Raw genomic sequence first — 25,627 nt, forward strand, 5'->3', positions numbered from 1 at the left:
TTGGTTAGCAAATTTCAGTCAAATATGATAGACTGCTAGAAAGCTCAATATATTTTCAATTTCAAGAAATTAAGCTACTGGCACCTGGTAAATGAGGAAAAAGCAGGCAGAACTCACCCATTTTCAACTTGTTGAGCAGTTAGCCACTGGCCAACCAGTACAACATCTTGGCTGGCTGGCCAGCCTCCATGTCATCTCCCTGTTGAGCCAAAGCATCCTCTGTTCTGCCCTGCTTGCTGAGGGGGATGAGACAAGGGTGACAAGGAGGGAGAGAGCTGTTGCAGAAGGGGAAGGGACATGCTGGACAAGTCTCCATTAATTCTGCCCCTTGCAGCAACCTGCCTGTATTAACTTCTTAAGCCAGCTTCGTCACCAAAGCACTGTGGAATAACTACCTCTGAAATAACTGTTTGGAGACTAATCTGCCTAAACCAGCATGTCTCAGTATCACTGCAACTACCTTTTCACGTAAATTACAATTTTTTCAACACTTACTTCCTTTCTTGCCACACAGTTTAGCATTTTTCACTGCCAGTCTGATTTATTAGTTATTTAAGTTCCTTGGGCCAGATCTGTACATGATAAAAAAAGTCTGTACTGTAGTTTCACTGAAGGTAAATTTGACATCAATTTACTCAGAATTTTTTAACATGGCTTCAAATTATAATTTTACATGGTTCATTTAATTTGAATTCTTGGAAGTTTTAGGGCAATCCATTCACCTGTGCTACTCATGAGGAAGAGAAATACACCTTTTCTTGGATTCATGCATAGAAAGGAATTGAAATTGATGAAATCTTGAAACATGGATGGCCCTCAACAGGGAGCCCTCTGAATATTTCATCTTTAAAATGGCTTTAATCAGATAACATAAAAATTCTTGGGGTTTATTTGAATGAGCAATTGCCAGCAGCACTATGGACTTGATAAGAACAACAGTGACCCCATTGTGTCAAACTTCAAACTTTTCTCTAAAAGCTCACAGAGAGTATAGCAGCAGGATTTTCACATTAAAAAGAAAACTTTAGGAAACAATAACATTACAGTTTTCATAGCAGCACTCTTTCACCTCTGTTGGATACATGCTAGACAGACTCAAGTGCCCTATCTTTTGCATCTACCCCACTCCTGCAGAAATGATGCACCCTGTACGCATACACAAGCCATCTGCTGATGAACATGCACTAGGTGTTGCACTCATGCAGTAGAGAAATTTAGATCACAATTTAGCAAGCTACATTCCTGGGCTGAGTACTACATTACTATTAGAATCAGACAATTTCCAAGCCAGCAGGCAATGCAGAAAAGTTATGAATCCCAAAGAATGCAGCCATATCAGTTTTCACATTGTGCCACATGTGCTTTCTTATCTGAAAATGTGATGTTGTGTCTTATTTTTATTTATTTATCTGATGCACCTATGTCAGGTGTAGTGACCCATGGTTTTACTTTTAAAAAGGTTACTTCCCTAGCTTGAACCTGGGGTCTGGAAAAGATTCAAAATTGTCAGGAGTGAAGATAGCTTCTCATAGCATCCTGCCAACATGTAACTGCTGCAGTTATTACTGACATCATGGCTGTTCAGCAACCTGGAAATTCCTTTGAGCCTGACAACAAACCAGCTTAAGTGGCAATTCACTGTGTTTGGAAGTATTTCCCAGGAACTACACCAGTCAACTACCAAAGAAAGGAGAGAAAACTAACCAAACCACAACAGACCTGAGCCCCAGGTTTCAGTGGGTTAAAATCTTTTGTAACTCTTTACCAGCAACAGGAGATGCCGAATCTGCCTCAATTCACAATTGCTGTCAATTTTAGTACTTTTGCTTTGACCATATCTATGGTTACTGTTTCCATTTCCACCAAATAGAATAGAAAACATTTCGGTAAAAACTACTGGAGTACTTAAACAGATATACCTGCCTTCAGGTCTCAGTTATTCACATCTTTACAATGGAAAGATGTGGCTAGTTAACTGGAGAAATATCTTAGTGAAAGAATTTCATTCACCTTGTTAACAGTTGATCTTTTTATTTTGTCTTTATTCAACATTAGTTAATAGAATTCTACGGGAAGGGCTGTATCATGCCTTCAAAGAACAGAGCGCTTCTGTGCACGCAAATAAAAGCAAGAACAGAAGGTTCCAGGGCTGAATTCCCTGAAAAATTGATTCCTGAAATAACAATCATATGGCAGTGTATGTCAATAACATAGAGTAAAACAAAGAAGAAAACCCACTCAAGACAGAGGTGGAAGAGGTATCACTCTGTCTTGTACATTTTGTTGGGCGTTGGTTCTCAAACTAAAGTCTTCTTGTTACCTTGCTGGATTCCTCCAGTTGAGTGCCTCGTTTCCAGGCCTCGGAGAACATGGAGCTGACAATGCTTTGGGAACGGACATGTCCAGCTGGCTGGGTATCAGAAACTCCACTGTCAGACTGATTAGAATGATTTGATTGAGATTCTGTTTAGAAGAAAGTTAAGAAACAGTTAGCATATGTTTCTGAATCTAAGAGTAAAGTCAGTGTGCTTATAATGAAACTCTGTGTGACATCTATCGGTCACACTTGTTAAACATGTTATCCCACCAAAGTACATTGTTCCCACTATCTACTGAATAAGCTCTAGCTCACATCCAGGCCACTGCTTTCTGGAAAACAAAACAGTGGAACAGATTCCTGGGTTTAACCAAATCTGAAGCTCCACAAAGATGACAGTGTCAGATATGCTGCAAAGTAAAAAACACACTGCAGTTGTATAGGTTCTGAAACACTCAACAGCTCCTGCATGTCAGGAAAAGCCCCATTTCATGCAATGCATGCAGCCTGCTCTCTCCAGCACAACCTTAGAAACAGACACTGGACATAGGCTGAGGACAGGCAAACTACACTAGCCGAGGCAGCAGTCTACTTCTGACTGCTCCATTCCTCAAGGGAAGAGAAGGAATGATGCTCGTCCTGCAACTAGCAAACGCAGATGATGCTCTGGGTTCACAGGATAGCTTGAAAAGACAGCAGCAGCCACTGCCAGACCAATTTATCCAGCCTGGCACCTGCTTTCTGTGTAGTCCCAAGCTGTCCCAGGGAAAAAAGAGCATCTAGGCACAGGCTGGACTGTAGCTCTGGCAGAACATGCCACATGGCTGGTGAGCTGTGGCTCAGCTCCCCACAACAAGGTAAACTTTATCAGAAAAACACACAGCTTGGATTGAGAAATTGTCAGTAACTGAGAATTTACCACTACACCTGGCAAGCTGTTCCGCACAGTTGAAAAAACACTGTGCCTTCCCAGTTAAGCTGCATTTGCTTAGCTCATTCTCACTGGCTACTTTCTGAACCTTTCCAATCCAGTAGCATTACTTCCTGACCTGTATCTGCGATGGGCAAAACACTTTCACACAATAACCTGGTTTCAGTAATGAAACTTGCACCTAAGGGTTCAGAATAACCTGGCAGAGTGTCAGTCAGCCCTGAACAGTGAAATGAGACTATATAAACCATTCATCAATTTTTAAACTGCTATGTGCTACAAAAAAACAGTCCTAGTCCTGCTGAGAGGTAAACAGGAGCATATTACTGCAGGCACACACAGTTTGACACAGGAACAGAAACAGTATTTTCAGTTTGTCTCTAAAGAGATTGTTTGGATCTTTGCCTTTGGGCAGGGACTGTTTCTCATTTTCCAATTTCAAAGATTTCACTCAACAAAAGCAGTTTAAGAGCTACACACACAAGTCTATATGCATCATTAAAACATAGATTTGATTTCTTTTTTCAGATAGGCAAAGATAGAGGCATCAGGAATTTGAAAGGAAGTTTCCTCTTCCCAGTATTAGAAAACCATTCTTTTTTGGAGGTGAACAAGAAAGTACTATATGTTCCAAACACATACACCACTGCGAGTAATATAATAAAATAGGGTTTAATATGTTTTTACATATATATGTTAAACATAAAGTCTATGTTTTAGACTAACTATAGCATAAAAGACTTCGGAGAAACAGTCCATTTCCTGCAACAGTCTCTTCTGAGGTCTCCAGATAGCAGATAATAAAAAAGGTGATTAAATCTTTCTACTGTGAGACAGATCACATTATTACCTGGCAAACTAGATGAGCTGGAGCCTGACTTGATACTGGAGCTAGACAAGGAAGTCCAGTCATACGCTGATTCTGTTCTCTTCAGTGCTTCCTGATAGTTCATGTATAGTTGCTTCCCATACTAAGCAAAATGACAAACAAATTTAACAACTGTATAGGATGTGTACCCTCTTCAGACTGCTGAGCTCCACCTCTGGCTTCTCTATTCCACCTCCACCTCCCCACCGTCCCATCCTGTCCCCCCACCACCACCACGAGAAACAACAGGCTCTTTGTTAAGGAGCTCAGGCAACATTATCTCAGTGCAAATTTCATTTTGTTTTATTTAACAGAAGTGGCAACTCCCTTCCCCCAACCTTTTGCCTTTTTATTAATGAATTGTTGAAAGAAAGAAAAACAGTTTACTTATGCTAGAAGAGGTAGCATCAAGCAAGAAATGGGCCAATGAATAAACTAAGCCAACCTGGGGAACTTAGAAAACAATTCTGTTTTCCCAATTCTCTTCTTTTCCCATAAGCCTTCTTTTTAAAATCTGTAAGGGAGCTGGCTAAAATCTAGCCATGATGTCAGTTAGAACTTGGTCATGTGACAAAGGTGCAGCAGAAACAAGAAAGGGCCCAATTACTGAATTATCATAACAAAGCCTAACAATTTTGCTACGGGGTGAAATATGTAAGAAGATTGTACAGTTCAAATTCAGAATAGTTAAACAGAGGGAAGTTAGATTTAGCATGTATTGTGCTCAGTAAATATAAATGGTTTCAAACAGATAATGACAACAACTTATGACAACATTGCAAGACTGCATAGAGGAGGTTACCTTAGCAATGCGGATGCCATTGATCCATTGGTGTAGAGTTCTTACATCATCACAGCAAAGATACTTTATATACTGGGATTTCTTCTGGATCTGAGGATGCTGAAGAAAAATGGTTAATCTTCATCAATATTTTAATAGCTAGGAATGCAAGGAAAGCCATTTACCTGCTGAGGCCTATACAGACAAACTTAATGCTGGAAGCTCTTCAATAGTAGTCTGTATTTTGAGCCCACTTAAAAACATTTTAGAGTATTTCAGAAGGTGGCAGTGGGGATTGCTTCACACACAGACTGGCAGTGTGTCCAGTGTGCACTGATTTCAGATTTGAAACACTAAGAAAGGGTGGATCTTTTAGTATTTTAGTGCTGTACCTTCTACCTACCAAAAGAGTCTTCTGTACCCACAAAGCTCTTTAGAAATCTTTATACACTCAGGCCAAGTGGTCAGAACAGTCTCAGCTTTTAAAAACCTTTCCTAAACACATGCAAGAGACTGCCGAAGAGTAAAGAGATGTCTCCTTTCACTGCTCTATGGACTAACTCACCACCTGGAGGGAGACAACTAATATTTCACCTTCCTCTCACACCAAAACAAACTGGAAGAAACCAAACACACTGGTCTTCTCTGCTTTTGTATGGCTTGAGTGAGACACACCAGAAATGACACACTGTTAAGCACAATTCCATTTTCAGCTTGCAGAGCCTTCACGGTCCCCACCCTACTAATACAGGGCTTTCATCTAAAATGCTTCCTGTTCCCACATGCATGTAAAAAAAAGAAAAGGTGCTGTATTTATCAATTCAGCAGTCAAGAAAGAAATGTGTATTTTTCAAAAATTCTGGATGGATTATCGAGTTGTTTCCTGTCCATGCTGTAGAATCCACATGTCCCACAGCTGTTGGGGCAACTCTGACTACTCAAGTTCTTGCCATTTCCTCTGTTAGCTTACAGTTCAGTGACACAGAGTTTTGCTTGATTGTTGCAGGTATTTTAAGTTTTACTGAAGACTATCTGAAACATGTATCACAGAACTTTTAAACTCTTTTCAGAATATTTTCTCCTGTTGTCTTCCACACATAATTATATCAAAGTGAAGATGAACGTATTTATATCCATAAACGGAATATACACAACTAACTTTATTGTGATATTAGATAATTATTTTCATTTTTCACTACCAGCCTCTTTCACATATATGTTGTATAACAAAGAAAAGTCTGCAGAAGCACAAAAAAATTACTTCACTAACAAGCCATCTTTTTCCCGGACTTGTTCAAAAATTTGACTACATAGAAATAAAAGAACCTCTCAGAAATCCAACATTTAGGACCAAGGAGCTAATATTATATACTAGCATACAAACATTATCTTTAACAACAGCACAGCACCTGTCTTGCACAGTAAGGTTCAAGATAAACAAAGGAAGCAAACATGTAAAGACAAACCCATTCTGGACTTCAGTGAGAATCGGCCTTCGAGTTTGTTTGCCATTCACCTCTCCAAAAACATGTTCATGTTTTGGTGATATTTCCCAGTTTAGTGAATCTTTGTGGCACAAAACTGAGTTTCTATTAAAAAAAAAACCTGTATGGCTTCTATACACTGGTACTAATATAAAACAATGATGTAATATTTTAAGAATTGAGGAAGGCAGAACAAAATCCTGCTTAATATAGTAACTTGGTGATTCATCAGTTCCACGATGAAAACAGAGCTTCACTTTGTCTAAGTTACCTGACTAACTCTACCCCATTAATTTACTTAAATAAGCCAATAAGGGACAATTTAGACAAACTAAAATTTGACTTTAACATTTCCATGTCTTCATTTATGCTCAGAATGGGAAAACTTTTTTAAAAAATATTACAAAGATAAGACTTAGTCTGGTTTACTCTGTGTGGTCAACAAGTCTGAAAAAATAATCCACTATTAACCTGTCCAAATGATATGGATAGGAAGTGACATGTAACCAGCAGAAATCAATTTACTTTGTAGGTATTTATAAATACCTACAAACACTGACATTTTTGCTTTTAATTGCATTCAATTAACTGCGCCAGTGACCTACAAGAACATGGAAAATATTTCCTGTTTCAGCTGTATGCTTTCTCCCTTAATATCATGTCCCATATTTGATATTCAGTGTCTACCTCTCAGTGGGCCCAAATGCATGTTGCCCTGTCTATTGGAAGATGAAATCCTTTTTTCACACAGTGGACAGGCAGCCACACACTCCAGGCACATAAAACATTCTCATGTACCGACATATGCAACACCACATGAGCTACAAGTCAGGGAAGGTAAGAGGTCAAAGAAAAACTGTAAGTGCAATTATAACCATCTCTTGTTACTTGTACCATTTTCAAATCTATGAAGACACTTTACTTGCTACGAACATACTGTGAAAGCCTGTTTTAAAATAGCTTTGTAGCTAGCTATCCTGCAGGAGCTGACACCATTTTGAACACTGTGTGGGAGTCAAGAGAGACTGGGAGATGAGTTGATGCAATTTGAAATAACCTGAAGTACTCAAGTTATTAATCTCACAGTTTAAGATCAGCTCACTGCTTTCATAACATTTTTTCCTACTCGTTCTTTCTACCTGTCCTTTATACTCAGAAGTTTCTTCCTTTACAGGATCCCTTTCCCTCGAGTTGGGCAATATGGGTAGACTTGACTCTCTAATATGAATTTCTGCACAACTCTGGACCTACACTCTGAGAAGACAGCAACTCCCTGAAGTTAGCATTTCAAGGGGTATTATCTCACTGAACCTGAATTGTTGCAAGGTATAGAGTTGCCAAAGGGACAAAGAGAGTTTAGTGTTACGTTTTAGAGTATGACAAACAATTAAATAGACTGGGACTCATCAGTCTTGAGGTGAGACAATTCAGGGCAATATAAAAACGTTCACAAAGTCATGAGGAGCATAGAAAACAGGCAACAATTATTCACTAACTGTTCCCTTGCTATACAAGAACTAGGGGAAAATGAAATGGAAAGCAACTGATGGCTCAGAACAAGTAAACAAGCATACAAAGTGTACCCAACTGCTGCAGCATTCTAAAAGTTTCTTGGAATGCTGCAGCACTCTAAAAGTTTCTTTGAGTATGTCTTGAGACATACTCAAAGAGTAAGAATGCACCTAAGGCTACTGAACAGCCAAGATCCACTCCCTGGCTCCCTACATTTCTAAAGGCTGAAAAAGTATTTTGTGGAAGTATCTCTGTGAGACTGTCCAGTACTTCTAATTTTTTCCTAAGCAGCTTATGAAGAAAGTCCACTGTCAGAGAAACCTGGAGTGCTAGATGAATCCAATAAAGCCGTTCTTCTGCTGCTTTCTGTGATCTTTTTTCCTCCCCCACCATCCAATCCACACAGGTCTTCTGGCAGGAGGAGGAAATCTGTCAGCTTGATGGGGAAGAAAGTGATTCATACCCTTTTCTTCCATCTGCACTAGTCCCCGCATGGCATTTTCTCATTTTTTTTACTGTATTTCTGTCAAGGAGGCTCATTACAACAACTCCACGGAAAACGTAGTTAAACATAGCTTTCTTATTGTCACTGTAACTTACAGCAATTTAGATCTCTTATGTGCAGAATGCAAATAATTCAGAGATTCACCCTGAAAACTGACAAGCATAGTTTTCCAATTATTAAATTACTATAGGAAGTGTATTCTAAATTATAATCTCTCCCAAGATTAATATTGTGTTAATCAGCTCTTCCTCACAATTAGGAAGTGTAGTTATTATAAAGGTCTAAGATTAGTGTGGAAATGTTTCAAGCTCTTTAATTGCCCTTTTCAGTATGAGAATTTTTAAACAATTAGCAAGTTACCTTTAGCACTAAACAATAGTCTGTGGGAGCTTTGTATTTGTTCCGATAGTCCTGTCCACAGTAAACATTGACATGATCTAGCTGTAGAAAGCACACGAGATCTCGCGAGACCTATTAAATACAAAAACAGTAATTTACAAAATAGCTTTATAAGAGAACCACATGCACTGACAAAATCAGTCTAGTGTTAATATCCAATACTAATATAAGGTCTAGTTGGGGTCTAATATTAGTTGCAATCTGATTTGAAAACTACCGATACAAGAAGGAGATACAGCCATGCATAAACCTTGCATCAGACATTCATTTTTAACCAGGGTATCCTTTTCCAAATTCAGCCTGGGTTTTTGTGCTTTGTCTGCATTTTGTGTTTTGACAACATTTTACACCGGACTACTAATGTTTATTCAGAGTTGGTATCAGGAAAAAGTAAATAGGATTAGTTGACCGGGAACTTTTCAACTGCTGCTGGTTACACTTCATCTTGGTGAATAATCAAGGTGTCCAAATTCCAATGTGACCATGAGTATAATTCTAATGATGTTTGGCAGTGATTGTAGGGCACAGAATTTCAACAGGCTATCTTGCGTATAAATTGCTTTAATGAAGCAAAAGGCTGTGGAAAGAACATCTGAGATGTATTCAGCTCTAAAGGGAGCTGATGCACTGACAGAGATTTCCTTTTCACTGCTAGCTCTGTGGGAAGTGGACTTCCTGTACTGGGGATCAGTTGATGCTGTCAAGGACTGACGGATTCATGGACAACTTGAACTCACAGTAGTTCAGCCTTGAAGCTATACTGCATCTGTAGCAGCTTTCTATTTACTTTTCATTATTGATACACACAGAACAGCAGTAAGTGACACTGAAAAAATGGTATTATATTTACCAGTTTCAAAAAAAAGTAGCACAAATCGGTCTTTAAAGAATCCCATTTATATGAACTAACTAAACCCCGTAAAATTATGCAGACTGATTGTGGAGTTGGCACTTGCAGTGCAATTTGGTCCTTCATCTGAATTCTGCTTGAGAAAAGACAGCCTCTTAACTCAACCAATCATTTTCCCTCAAGTGTTTCTGAACACCTAACCCTGAGCTCACTCAAAAAGCAAACCCTTGTCATCTTGTATTTTTAAATTTGGGGTTACACCTTTCACATCAAGTGCTACAACAGTAATTTACACAATATCTCCATGATAAAGCTGCACCTTTAAATTAAGGGATGTGGCACTAGGCAAGGCACAGCTAATCCAATATTTAAGGCTGTCTCTTGTGTGCACAATTTACCAGCAATAAACAATTCAGGGAAATTGCTTTAAAATAGCATACCTTTGCCTTCCCTTTAGGGACATAGTAGATTCCAGAAGCTCGAAGAAGAAAGTAACGTTTCTTCCAAGACTTCTTACCATCCTCTTTCAGCCACAAAACTCCCTCAATCTCTGGCACGGTTACAGAACTTCCACAGAAACATTCCTGCCGATAAACATGGTGGTTTGCGAAGAGAGAAAGAGACAGAACATACAGCATGCAGTGGTTTGGTTTTAATGACTGAAATTCTGAAATTCTTTATCTCAGGAATGCACACATAACAGGGACAGCTCTTTTTTTCATGCAGTAGTATGAATTAGAGATTAATTGTAGAAGCTATAAGGTGATTCAGACAAACACAATATGGGTTCATAGCATTTTCTCAGCACAACAAGAATGACAACAAAAATATTAGCAGCTACTGTAAAGATTTTCTAACTACTGCCTATCAGTAATAGATCCCCCAATGGCTTTACTGGCTTTAAAGTTATGAGGTCACCTTATAGATGTAGCTTCATAAGTCTAAGTATACAGAAAATCTAATTACATATCCATCAGATACAGCTATAATTCATTCCATGAGTACTTTGTTGCTATTAACTGCCAACACTACAACTTCCTTTAGGGTTCTATTTATAAAGAGCTAACAGAGGAAAACAAATGCTTTAAATACACTCCAGATTAATACGCAGCACAGAGATTTATGAGTAATCCTAGAAGATAGAAAGAATTAGATAGAATTACAACCCTCTGCATGTCATGGCTTCAAGCATCTTTTTGATCCACAGTATTCACATGACCACTTATTAAAACCCATATTAATAATATAGTAAGAGCATGCATATGCTACTTGTATAATCCAAAATTAAATATCAAAAATATTTACTTGTGTGTAACTACTGAAGTCATAATCATTATTCTGGAAATCAAGTGGAAGTTATGACACTTCAGCATGAGTATGTCTCTACAAATATGTCACAAAACCATTCAGTTTTCAGCTAATGGAGGCTATGTTTACTGTTCGCTTTATTTGCTCCACACATTTTTTTATTGCCCTTAGTTCTGTAAACTATTTGATGTGTTTGATATTAATTAACTTCCTTTTCTGTCACTCATTTTTTAAATTTAATATTTGGTTGTTTATTTTAAAATGTAACAGAAACAATTTTTAACTACTTTGCTTACTAACAAAATTTAAAATATTAACATAGATCAGTCACTGAGCCAATGCTACAGAATTTTGTAGAGAACAACCATTTGGAGAGGACTAGTAAAAAAATCTTTACCACCACGGGTCAAAAACACAGGTGACAATTCTGCAAATTTTGACTGGTTTTAGCCACAGTTACAGCTAACCTCATTTTGATTATCACTGTGTATGGAATTTTAGTTAAACAAAATAAAGACACATTTTTATTAGCTGACTGTATCTGCAACAGAGCAACATCAAAATAGCCATTTATCTCACCTGTAACACATTCCATTCACAGTTGTTCCAGAATTACATTCAGCTCTGTCCATCAATTTCAATCACCACAACCTTTCAGAGTTTAGTTTCAAACCCTGAAATGACCACTATGCCCTTTTTGTTTTGGCAGTCTTACCTCTAGCAGCACCTCTTTATTTCTGTCTGCCATCTCAGAGGTTTCTTTCTTCCCCAGAAGATAGTTCTGTAACAAGAAAAAGCTTAATATTTCTACAGGCATTCCGAAATCAAGCCAAATAACATTTCTCATTTACCTTTCTGTAGCAGTTAAGAGAAACACCAGCTATTATCTAAGAACAATACATTAAATGAACAAAACTTTGTAGTCCAATTGAAACTATCTGCCAGACTGCTAAATAATACATGGAACTAAGTTATCACCATCTTTTCCAGAAATAATCAATTAGTCCATACTCTTAAATAACAGCCTCATAACAACATTGTCCTGGCTTTCCACAAACCAAACAGCTGCCTGGTACAATGCATCCAGAAATAAAAACACTATGAACTTGAAAATCCCACAATAAAAATATTTAAAAACCCAGAGATCTTTAAACTTGTTACATACTGCCATTATTTATGTGTTCAAAGAAACACACACAGAAGCAATGTATTTCTTTCCACCTTGCCCTGACAGTTTTGCTGAATAAAAATATTTATTTTTCACAAAGAATTACTAAATACTCCTTGTCTTCTTAAAGGAGCCTAACTATGCATAGGTACTGTTTCTTATTTAATAAGAAGTTTCGTACTCTTCTTCAGCTTGGAAAGGACTGGGACAATGAAAATTTTCCTCTTCCTAATCCCTAGCTCTTATAGTGGAAAAAACCAATATTAACAAATTTTAGCCCATTCAATATTTTAAACCAAGGAGAAATACTGGTTTTATGCCTGTACCTTGTTCTTGTTGATAGCGTCTACCGTATGTACTGATAGTAAACATACCAACTACACGCTTTTAAAAAGAACTTAGATTTTTGCTGCTTTATCGCAAAGCGCTTGAGTAAGACCTGGTTTTCAATCCTTTAAAAAAATCAAGTGCACTGATGGTGTCTCAAAGAATAAGCATGCAAAACTGATATTCAGTTTAAATCCAAGAAATTACCACATAGAAGCCATACAGATATAAAAATAATCTATAATCCCAAAAGAAAATACATTAGGTAAGAGTTAAGAGACAGATCAAGGGATATTATACCCAGTCCTTTTCAATTCAGATTCTTTAAAGAGCCACCTTCTGCTTTTCTGTTTCTTTTCCCCCACTCCCTTACAATACTGAACTGCTGCAGGATATCACATCTATAGCTATGATTTGAGAGAAGAGGCACCTTTGAGGCCGTTCGAGAGAGAAGAGGGGCCTTTGGTTTCCTAGCCAGGGAACAGGAAACACGAAACACAGGTAAGTAGAGGCAGGTCCCAGCTTCCACAGGGACACATGCTCTCTTCTCCTCACTTGCCATTTGACCATGGAGTAGCTATTCTCTTAGATTTTCTCTTCCCCTTGCCAGCAATGTAAGAATGCACAGTGGAGAGGCATTACTATTAACAAAATGTGTCAACACTTTTCTTGCATATTTACATATTTTAACAGCACTAAGTTTTGGTGTAAATGCCATGAAACTGCTTGCCTTCATCTCCATTAAAATTAGCTACAAACACAGCAGCAAACAGATTGCTTCAGCTCATGGTTTTCTGCTAGGGACTTGATTTTGCACCAACCACAATGTGCATGTAGACAGTGCCGAAATGTAAAGTTGCCTGACATTTTAATACATAACACAAGTATCAAAATAAAAGTATGGAAATGGATGCTACCAAAGAAAGTAAGAAATTGCAATCAGGCATGCATGTGTGTACACACACACACTCAACACGAATCTCAGGCTTACCTGGGGATTCTTGAAAAGTGCATATTTCTCTATACGTTCCACGAACATTAGTTTGTTTTGACTGTCTCTTGTCCAGTTCAGAAGATTCTCAACTAAATTTTCATGATCTTCAAAGATCCTTTCTGCAGCAATAACAATAGAGCAAATACATTTGAATCCATCACATTCTGTGACAGAAACTGATCTGTAGTCATATCTGGGATACAAGGCATATATGTAGAGAAAAAAGGAGTTCAATGTCTACTAAAATGGGGAAGAAGTTTATACTAAGAAACTAAAAGAACTTAGTCAACTTTCAGATGTGCCTGGTTTAATTTTACATATACGCTCACTCAACACACTCACTTCCATCTCTTCAGGCTTATAGTTCCATCAATATATGAAGTGTTTTTCTTTGTATTACCCGACAAAGCCTACCATCCCACATGAACACAGCAGACTCAAATGATGACACTTCAAGTGTTATGCATACAAATAAGAAGGTTATCACATTTATATGTACTCCAGTCCACGCAATCCCTGGAGGAATTTATTAGGCAGCTTTTTCAGCACAAAATTTGCTTCCACATCCCAAATCACTATCTCACTCCTAAAGTATCAAAAAAAGTAATAGACAATGATCAGAGGGAAAATAAAATGCTTCTGAAATGCAGAATATCCATGGTATTGCAGAAGAAGTCTGAAAACTGACACTGTCTATTTCTTACAATCTATCTTGCTGAATAAATGATGTATCAACAATGGCTTCTGAGAAGTCTGAGCTTTGAGTCTCTGTTGAAATAGTTATCACTAGTACAATATACTGAAAATAGGCAAGAGAGAAGAGAGGAAGAAAAAAGAGGAGAATTTACTGAAATGGCAGAGAAGTATCTGAAAACGCTTACTCTAAAATAAATAAGGAAGAATACATCTTTAGGAAACCACTGGACTAACTTTCTCCTCCTTTCTAAGACAATGAAGTAGAATCTTGCTTTCTGCAATTTGTTCCTCTTCACATAGGCCACACAGTGGCATTTCAGCAAATTATTTCTTCTAGAATCCTTTGGGACTTGCTTGGCCTTTCAACTGCATCTGAAAGCAGAACGTGGTTTTTCCCACAAAATCAATGACACCACGTTTTTACAGAGGGTGTATGGCACCAATCACATGCAGGCCTAGGAGCTAGCACTAATAAAGACTGAGATGACAGATGACATCTCAACTTCGGTAATTAAGAATACTAAGCAGAGTGAATGCAACAAAATGTCATCTGTAGGGAATGAATTATGGTTTGAGATGACAACACAACATTACTGAGGTTTCAGTGAGATCTCTCTAAGAAGCTTTCGAGTTACAACTCAGAACTTCCATCAAGCTGTATCAGCAATACAGCAATAGCGTCTTCCAAGAAAGTAAAAAAGGTGTTACCTACCAAAAGAACAAAACATAAAACTTCAGAGGACTGTGATACAAATGCTAAAATCTCACTGCAGCCTCGTTAGTGAAACTGGATAGCTTTCAAAACATATCAACTGTTATTACAAGAAGAACAATAACTGAACTCAAACACGAAACAACTTATTCACTGAGTCTGTATGTACCTATAGTATGTAAAACTGCATATAATGCAATGTACCTATTATTAAACATACCCTCTAAAATTAAAACATTGTAACTCACAGATACTTCATAGACATACTCTGCTCTAACTGAAAAAATGAAAACAACCTTTGTTCCAACCAAAAGAAACCTTACAGAGTTGTTTCTGTTACCAACTTGCAGGGTAAAACTGGGCAAAGCATTTCATTCTGCATTCTGGAAATAACAACCCTGAGTTCTTCTGAAAGTACATCTAAAGCTCCTGGTTAAACCATTAGATAGTAACAGGTGGCCTTCTACTTCACATACAGGTACATAAACCAGACTCCTCAAAAACTAGTTAACCACACACACTTGAAGCAGACCACATAACTTTGTAATTAATGAGCAATCAACTGACAAGACAACGTGGTAAAATACACTGTAAAGGTACATAGGTCTTCCGTGTCTTGCTAAAGGAAAATACTATAATAAAGAAGTTCCTTCCTCTTACATAGGCATTGCCAGGAAAAATATTTCAAAAGATGAACCACTGGCAAAATAAAATACAATACAGAATAGTACATAGGGTGAGGGCTTTGTTGTAATCATTTTTTCATCTGTTTTTCAAGTTCCACTATAAAATATATGAATCAAATAGGCTGCATTCTGGATTGTCTTTTAAAAAAACACGTATGTGAAATCTATGAAAAACTACCTAACAGTTGCCCTACCATGTATCAAGGAAAGCCAAACTGAAAAATGAAAGAGGAAACTGAATTCTACCCTCTTGCATTTCTCTTAGGTTTATCATGTTGTAGTCTCGATTTAAAATTCTGTAATTATAATAGATGTTGCTCTTTAGCTTGAAACTCTTTCAATACAGCAGTCAAATTCTGTCATTCCCAGTAGGTCACTGAGCCCTTACAGTAGGGCATGCATATACTTGCAAAATACCCAACAAGAGAGATTTGTTAACCCTAGTTTCATTTCAAAATAATCTTAATTCAGTCACACTGCTAATTTGGATAAATACCAGTTTATCTTTCTGTGCAGCCTAGCTCTTTGTTTCTAACAGAAGTTGAAAATAATTTTTCCAGTATTTTTTCCTTTATTCTTTCCAGGCTGCACAGGGAAAGGAAGTGTCTTATGAAAGCAAATCTAGGATGGGAAAGACCCCTGGTTGAGCCTTGAGTTCAGGATCCTGCCTACCTACCCAATTCAGAGATTTTTCAGTGATAGAAACATAAAACTATTGCAGAACTAATAAGGTTATTTATTCACACTATTTTCATTGGTAAAATTTTACAGAATTACACCTTTGGTTTTTATATACCTAATTTGAATTTACATAGAATTTGTGCAAATTCTTTCTGGTTTCAAAACTGGGCAACTTTTAAGATTTTATTTATTAAAATTTTAATGTTTTGAGCCTAGTAAGATGTTATTTTTCATATGAAAGGTAGAGGATTCAAAGGATACCTTGTCACCCTACAATGGCCTTTTTTGTCTAACAATAAGCAAAGTTAACATGCCACACTCCCTGAAATAGAAAAGGTTTCACCAAAAGAAAGAGGAAATACTAATTTGTATTTTAATTTGAAATCATAGAATCATTTAGGTTGGAAAAGGCCTTTAAGATCATCAAGTCCAACCATAAACCTAACCCTGCTAAGTCCACCACTAAACCATGTCCCTAAGCACCTCATCCACTTTTCTTTTGGAAACCTCCAGGGATGGTGACTCAACCACCTCCCTTGGCAGCCTGTCACAGTGTCCGACAACACTTTCAGCGAAGAAATTTTTCCTAATATCCAGTCTAAACTTCCCTTGATGCAACTTGTGGCCATTTCCTCTTGTCCTATCAAGATATTTCACTTCAGTTCTGGGCTCTTCTTTAGTCAACAGGTAAGGTGCTTAACAGCTCTTTGATGTAATTCTTCTCTGATAATGGGGATTAATAATATTGTTTTTCTATCATTTTTCCCCTTCTTTTACATTCAGATGCTATATCCTTTGGCTAAATGAACGACTTACATTGTGGTTTGTGCAATGCAGCACAAAGGAGCTTTAACAGCCCTTAGAGCCATATTGCCAATAGCATTAAAATATTTAATAGAAAAAAAATGCAGACAGCTTTTTGTAATAACACCTATTAGGAACAGTACAAACCACTATTTACAAAGAGGAAGATGCACGGTAAATTTTTAATTCCTTACCTCTTTCTTCTGTGGGGAACTTATCAAAACCAAGAGGCTCAGTGACTAGACATCAGTAAAATTCCTGTATCACACCTTAGAATTTAGACATACTTTTAATGTGAAAGAAAACACTTCCAGATCATTCTGAAACAATGTCGTTCATGAGCTTTGTTACGTGAATGAATGGGATGATGAACATTATGAAGACAAGAATTTAAATCATTTGAGGACATAGATACAGGCAAGTATTACACGAATAGATAAGAATTATAAATGTTTATAATTATTACTTACCCATTTGCAATTCAGAGATGGTTTCCACCAATGACCAGTCTAAACTGTAACCACAATGGGATTTGTCCATCAGATTGTCTAACACTTGTCTCACTGTCTGCCTCTCATCCACCATCATTGTTTTTGAGCTGTCATCAGACATATGGACTCTGATCACCAACTATTAAGCAAAAAATTAGGAAAACAAGAAGGATTAATTTCCCACATTTCAAACAAACCCATGTTTTTTAAGATCTTGTTTCTTCTTCTGTTAAAGTGACATAAAATATTAAGTTCAATCAAAATACTCACTCAAAATGTAAAAAGCCATAAATAATGGTCAGATATTTCTATCACGGACACTTAACAAGATACCGTTCTCCTTCAATAAGACAGTAAATATAAAGGTCTTCCCAATACAATGACAACATGCTTTAGTTGCGTGTTAAGGAGGAAAAAAAAAACCCTCCTGCCAAAGTGTCCTGTTCTTATTAATAAAGTGGTTTTGTGACAATTTTTCTCACCTATCTAGGTGGAACAAATATAGATAGAGAGTTCTGCACAATCCTCCATAGAATAGAATTTTTCAGATTTGCAACAATAGCTTTTCTTAGGCACTCTAAAGAGGCCACTGTCCAGAAAGAAAAATGCAGCCATTTTTTTAACAAATCAAAAAACTTAAGACAATAGATTCTTCTTGCCAATCATTATGCTTCCTTTTTTACACCTTGTTCAGCTGGAAAAGCTAAAACATACTAGTTGTAATACACTGATTGGCTTGTTAATTCCCATCTTCCAGCCAGGACAGTTTTTCAGCTTTTGATATAGAAACACTAAATGTAAAAGGTATTTTAAGCTACTGAAAACCTCCAAACGTAAAGTAAGAATGCTAAATTTCAAGGGAACACTTCATATTCTTTGATAGCGCATCAAGTAATATCAGTAGACTTTTGCCACTTGGTAACCCCTGTCTGTAGTCTGGAATGCTCGTATTCCATTTATCATTGGAAAATCCTGCTATACATAATGGGAAGAGGTCTGTAAAGAAAACAGACCTAAATTTTAAATGTGTGACTGCTTAATACACAAAAACAATCTCAGGAGGCTGGACCTTCATTTCAACTCTGGGTGGAAGTTGACAAAGTCTTCTTAATATGTGCTAGCTACAAAATAAGCTATTCTTTAAGAAAAACATCATGTTATTCCACATGCTAGGATTTTCTTGATTAGGTCCAGTCTAGTTGAGAAAGTATGTTATCACTCATCATCAGAACACTACAGTGCTCCTATTTTATGTAGGGCAACTTTAGGGTAATAGACACAAATAAGAAGAATTTTGCCTGCGTTTTCCAGGTGAATAAGTATCTTACAAACCAGTTAAATAACTTACCTTTTTCACTTGTGCCTCTTTAATCTTCTCTAACGCAACCCTAATCTTCTCAGCTTTGAGTTTAGCAGCCTGTTCCTCCTAGGGGGACACAACATACAGAATTCCAGTTAACGCAAACTTCAGTCTGGTTTTAGTGGATTTAATTTTGAGGCTATCATGCTTCAAAACACGAACTGAAATGCTGATTTACCCACCTATAAATCCTCAGCTATTTCTTAGCAATGATGAAGACTATTATTTTTTAAGACAAAAAGTGCTACTATATATATATCTAACATTTGAAATACAACTGCCATTATCTCCAAAAGGACATACTGGAGGTATGTGTTTTGTATAGACACATTTGGAATTTCTCTGTTCTTCCATATTGTAAGCAGCCTTGTGCATTGATACCAAATATTTCAGCATATCATGTATTTACAGTCATAGATTTGGACAATACATATTCAACAAGAGAGTACAATTGAGTATACCCAATAGATTTTTGGTTGATCAACATAAAACATAAATAGCACACTGACTAATATCAGAATTCAACAGCACACAGAAAGTATGGAAAACAAATGCTATAAATAGGATTCCACACTATGTGCATTGGTTTGGAAGATTTTAAACAATTAAATCTGTTTGCAATAAGTAAATAGATTGAACACTCCCTTTATCTTTACTAAATCCAGGCTGTATTACTCCTCGCTTTAAGTATTTTAAGACACATAAAGCAAACGAGCATTCTTTTCTTTGATGCTCTTTAAGAAATCTATTTTTGTTACAACTGGGAATGCATTAAAAATTCAGATAATTTAAATCTATTCTATCTGATGATGCTAAAGAAATCTGTATATTGTAAGACTAGCAATACTGGTTTTTAATTTCTGGACATTATTGATATTTCTGTTGAAAGCAGATTTGAAATACACAGCTAAACAAGCAACCACTCTTTTTAAGATGCCATATGCAGGTTTCAGATTTTATAAATCTTAAATTGTGGATGTTCATTGTAGCTAATATCTAAAAGCATCATAATTATTTAAAAATTTCTAGAACAATAAACAAACATATTAAATAAATAAACAAATCCCCTTCAAAATATTCAATCTCCTCAGGAAAAAAAATTAAGATTTTTCTCAGATCAAAAGCAGTGCAGCCCATCACAACAATACTCAGCATGCCATAGACATTTAGTTCTGCATTGCTTTCTTCTATGAATGTGACTCGTGGTTTCTTTACCATGTGTTTAGATGGCTGCTTTTCTTGCAAAAGTCAAGATTCAGCGATCCTGAAATCCACAGAGTTTAAGTTTTCCACTTCTCAGTGAATTACTAATATTCCTATCAACTGCTAAAGGGTATTCCCTATGCTACTTCTTGCACTCTAACTTAACAGCTTGTGTTCCCTCACATCTGTGACCACACTGCATCGGAAAAAACATCAGCTAGACAGGACAATAGGCTGCCTTGTGAGAAACATAATTCTTTTCAATAAAATGAACCAGTAAGATGACACAAGCAGAAATAATGTGAGCTTGAAACATTATCTGGGAACTCAATTACCTAGGGACATAGGTTTTTATTAGTCTACAGGGAAATATGGCTTTTTATTCACCATAATGATGGTGTCATATAGCTTAGAAAGGGTAAATCAGATTAGCATTCTATTAAAAACAAACAAACAGTGCCACGAAAACCTAGAATCATTTAAATGTAAAACACACTTAGAACTCTAAAATATTCTTCCTCTTCCTTAACTGTTTCCATCTGTAGAAATAAATTATTACTAAAACCCAAGGCTTTAAACATTTGTAAGTTTCTAAACGTGATGCTATGCACCTGTGCTTTATGAAATCAGCAAGAGCAAAAGACTTTTTTTATCATACATTTGGAGAAACTTTAATTTACGATTTTAAAAAGCTGCTCATTAACCCAACCATAAACCTTTATTGCTGTATAAGGGTTGACAGCACATTTGGTTTTGCTTTTCACTGAAGTCAAGCAGCACAATTTTCCACCCCATTTCCCTGTACACCTGTGCAATGCAACTATCTATAGCGAACCCCAGCAGGAGCACTTTACAGCCACAGCGCACAGGCAGCAACAAGGAATCAGCTGGGGGTCTCTCACATACCTGTGCCAACACAGTTAAAATATGTTTGTCGTCTCAAAGTTTATAATCCATCATTCCCCAAAATGCCTTTAAAAATAAATAAATATCTAGACCAAAAAAGATTTTGAGGATTTACTATTTTAATGCCTACCAATTACTTTTCATTTTCCACTCAATTTTAATGTGGGTCCAGAGATCCGGGCTTTTATACTTTACTAGAGTTTAACAATGTCAGTTTAAATTTAAGAAAACCCCAGAATTACGATTATAAAAATAAGAACCGGTTTCAACCAGCAACAAATAGAGAGGTCTGAATCTACTTACTGGAAATGCACAGAGGAAAAGGAAGCAAGAATTAGAAATTTCTGAAAGCACACAGTAGTCAAGGATTTTAAGTTATTCAAGTTTTGCTTTATAGTTAGTGCTCAGGTCACTGTTGCATCATTGCTGATGTGACAAATGATGTTTCATTGGAGCAAGAGGAGGAACTATCTATTTTTATTACTTAATAAAATAATTTAATAACAACAGAATTCTTCAAAACTCACAACAATTTATTCTACTTCTCTCCTAATGACCCAAGAAAACAGCCATCCACATCCCCTCCCCATCAAAGGCACCCCAAAACTGCTCTTAGACACAAAGACAGGCTCTCCTCCCCCACATATGGAACCAAGACAACTCCTCAATGGGAGGAAGCATGTGCAATCCATCAGCTTGTACTAAGCTAACAACATTTTTCATTGCACACAGAGAAAGGTGACAGGTGGCAAAAATGCCTGACTGCAGCTGTAAACTATTCAACACCACAAACTAACAAGGCCAGGACATACAGTCCAATCACACTGAACTTGGGTATTTCTTTCTCCTTTGCTAGTAAACCCTTCCAGTAACAGTGATGCAAGTTAGGTTGCCAAAGGGTCATAAACATGCACATAAATGGCAGGACTACTGCCTAGGTCATGGTTTCACAAGTGGCATATACCAATGTAAATCCCTGAAATGGCTTATAGACCCGTCTCCCTTGCACAGCATTACTTCTCAGTTACAGCAGTCATAGTGCTGCTGTGGCCACACAGACAATTCAGTCAGGGAGCTGATCCAGTTGAAAATTAACACAGCAGAAAGATTCAGCAGAATCCACTCCTTGATAAGACTGCCTTTATGGTCACATAAACGCTATGGAAAAGCATAAAGAAGATACAAGGAGATACATACATACACCCACTGCATAAAAACACAAAACATAAAGGAGTGTCATTTCCATCTCTGACAGGAAAAGGATATTCTCTTTTAGTAGCAGTACACATCACTGTAAAATTGCAACGTAAGTTCCTCACTTTAACAGGATGACTTCAGGAGTATTATTATCCCAAGTGACTAGCAACAGGACAAGAGGAAATGGCCTCAAGTTGCACCAGGGGAGGTTCAGGCTGGATATTAGGAAAAATTGCTTTACTGAGAGAGTGGTGAAACACTGGAATAAGCTGCCCAGGGAGGTGGTGGAGTCACCATCCCTGGAGGTGTTCAAGGAACGTGTGGACAAGGCATTGTGGGACATGGTTCAGTGGGCATGGTGGTGTTAATTGATGGTTAGACTTGATGATCTTACAGGTCTTTTCCAACCGTAGTGATTCTGTGATTATACTTGCATTTTAAAGCTTTGAGCTGAGATTACTTCTGGTTATATAGAACATCACACCTGATTTAAAGAATGCTTGGCAACATACTTATGTTACACACTTGTTCATCCAAAATATCCTAACATATTGTAAACTAAAATTGAAAAAGTACAGCTCTCCAATGCCATGGTCTTAAATTAATGAGTTTTTCTCTGTATTTTTATACCAGAACTCAGTTTTCAATAATTTCAGTCTATACTGGAATACTGGAAAGAATAACCCCAAAAAATCTAAAGTTAAGATTTCCTTAATATAACAATCACAGTCTCCTGCGCCAGTTTCCAGTTAAATGTGCAGTAACAGATATTCCAGCTGTGTTGTAACATTAACTATGCAAGATGTATGCTATGACAGAGCTGACCTTGCTCAAATGATTTTATGCCTCACATTTCTAGCTTGGGGTTTTATTTTTTGTTTCATTGTACATTTTAAAAGTGTCATTAACTGATTCCTTTTACGGAGATCACAAGCGGAATGGAAAAAAGGGGGGGAAAATCACTTAAGAAAGGTTACAGTATTTAGGAAAGCTAGTAACTAAATGAGAAGACGTAAGTAAAAAAAGTCCACATTTCACTTAAGTTAGCAGGGCAAATATATAGATCACAAGATGCATAAAAGAAGAAATTTCTTTTACATCTAATATTTGAAACTTTTCTCTGAAGTCTTTCTTTGAATGCAAGTAAGAACTAAATACACAAGTAGCATTGACTTCTGAAGGACTAAAAGTAGGTACCCACTGTTTATTTTCCCAGCTAGTCCAGCCTCAGGTAGAAAGGCAATCACCTGTTTTGCAAGGAATCTCCTTCCTGCAGAGTTTTTATTGAAACACAGGTTCCTGTTGCCTGAGTACACCATATTAACATCTCCATTTGTACCCAATTCCCCAAAACTCAAGACATCTTTATTAGCCCCATGTTTAATATGGATCAATGAGAACGTTAATGACATTAACGAAGTGTTCTCTGTTAGTTGTTTTCATTTATTATTTAAAAAAAAGGAACACTAGAACAAGTGCGTATGTGATCAGCACTGGAAGGGGAAAGCTGAATGAGTGAGTATTAACAGCAGCTCTTCTGTATTTCTTGAAAAACTCATGAGGACAGGCAGAAGACCCCTACCCTAGAAAACAATGTGTGGCAATGGTGGCACAGCCCATTTATAAACAGTGAACTTGTGTTTACAGTAGTAGTTCATGACCAGTCTCAAAACATATGTTTTATTGCATTTCTTCTCAAAATAACCCAGAATAACCTGTATCTGAGTAAAGCAGAAAGGGAAACAAGATATTACTCTCTTTCAAAGCTTACTAAATGCGAAGGCACAGCAGCCATTTTCCTGGTGAGGGGTCCATTCTCCCTAATGTAGACTCATCCCACATTTTCTCCTTCTTCCTTCCCAACTTAATAGTTTTCTATACCTCTGGCGCATTCATGACTTGTCACCATATTGTATTATGTTAATAAATATGGAAATGCATGTAAAGCAGTAGCATTGTTTTGGGGGTTGTGCCTGAGAATTATTTACCTGAGAAGTTTTTAAATATTACAATGACACTACACTGGGGTAGTACCATATTTTTCCTTTGTTCTACTTCTGTGTACCATTCATAAGTTCTTTGCTATTAGAAGACTAACTCCAACACAGATGATGGCTTCTGAATCGAAACTTGAAAGCAGCAGTTGCATTTTAAATGCATCTCAAAGTCACACTGGCCCTTGTCACAAGTTCCTACAGAAGGGATCTTTTCCCCCAAAGTCTTGTTAGGGCAAAGAACAAAGGCAAAGAGATAGATGGCAGGTGCTTATGAACTTACATGCATAATGGCATCTGTGAATCTCTCCACAACCTCCCCTGTGCTTGATCAAAATTATCCAGTACTTACACTTTTCACAAACTCCCCAATGATCTTGGACCATACTACAGCAACATACACTATTTGGCAAAGTGTTAATGTCAGAAGTGTGATGCAAAGAAATTTTCACAGACAAACCTGGTAGTGCTAGTTCTTATTAGAGGACCACTGTGCAACTTTAACAAGATCAGAATTTTATTTGCTTGTAATATCACTAAACCAACTGGTGGGGAAGAAAACTGTGATGCTAGTGTGTATCTCAAACTGAAGTTGAGGAAGAAAGAATGCAAAACCAGTACCTCAGCTACCTCAAAGGATGAAGAAAAGCAAAAGTTAAGTTTGTCCATATCAAAAAAATGTGGATGTCCCTATCGCTGGAAAACCTGTTTTTCCCAATTTTCAAAGAATGGCTGAAGGCATCTTGTCCCACTCCCCTGCTCAAGCTGAGCCACCTACAGCCAGGTGCCCAGGACCATGTCCAGATGGCTTCAGAGCATCTCCAAGGATGGAGACTCCACAAACTCCCTGGGCAACTTGTGCCAGTACTCAGTCACCCTCACAGTAAAAAAGTGGTTTTTGATGTTCAGACAGAGCCTCCTGTGTTTCAGTTTTTGCCCATCGCCTCCGGTACTGTCACTGGGCACCACTGAAAAGAGCCTGGCTCTGTCCGTCTTCTTTAAACCCTCCCTTCAGGTATTTGTACACATTGATGAGACCCCCCTGAGCCTTCTCTTTGCCAGGCTGAACAGCCCCAGCTCTCTCAGCCTTTCCTCACAGGAGAGACACTCCAGTCCCTTCATCATCTTTGTGGCCCTTTGCTGGACTCTTGAGCAGCTACGTATGTCTCTTGTACTGGGGAGCCCAGACTGGACACACAACTCCAGGCGTGGCCTCACTAGTGCCGAGTAGAGGCGAAGGATCACCTCCACCCACCTTCTGGCCACACTCCTCCCAAAGCAGCCCGAGATATCATATCATCAGCCTTCTTTGCCGCAAGGGCACATTGCTGGCACATGGTCAACTTGGTGCCTACCAGAACCTCCAGGCCCTTTTCCGCCAAGCTGCTTTCCAGCTGCGTTGTCCCTAGCATGGACTCGTGCATGGGGTTGTTCCTCCCCAAGTGCAGAACTT

The 25,627-nt window shown here is 37.6% G+C and overlaps 1 protein-coding gene across 1 annotated transcript in view; it reads right to left on the reverse strand.

The window, feature by feature from the left end:
• RAPH1 (Ras association (RalGDS/AF-6) and pleckstrin homology domains 1) overlaps positions 1-25,627 on the reverse strand; it is a 94,722-nt gene that overhangs the window by 4,513 nt on the left and 64,582 nt on the right. The window contains exons 5-13 of the mRNA XM_059820375.1: positions 18,863-18,940; positions 17,494-17,653; positions 13,442-13,563; positions 11,671-11,736; positions 10,088-10,231; positions 8,759-8,869; positions 4,919-5,017; positions 4,099-4,219; positions 2,321-2,463 (exon numbers count right to left, since the gene is read on the reverse strand). Of these exons, the coding sequence (XP_059676358.1) occupies positions 2,321-2,463; positions 4,099-4,219; positions 4,919-5,017; positions 8,759-8,869; positions 10,088-10,231; positions 11,671-11,736; positions 13,442-13,563; positions 17,494-17,653; positions 18,863-18,940 (1,044 nt within the window). The remainder of the gene's footprint in view (positions 1-2,320; positions 2,464-4,098; positions 4,220-4,918; positions 5,018-8,758; positions 8,870-10,087; positions 10,232-11,670; positions 11,737-13,441; positions 13,564-17,493; positions 17,654-18,862; positions 18,941-25,627) is intronic.

This window comes from Gavia stellata, chromosome 8, assembly GCF_030936135.1.
Source record: "Gavia stellata isolate bGavSte3 chromosome 8, bGavSte3.hap2, whole genome shotgun sequence".
Classification (NCBI taxonomy): domain Eukaryota; kingdom Metazoa; phylum Chordata; class Aves; order Gaviiformes; family Gaviidae; genus Gavia; species Gavia stellata.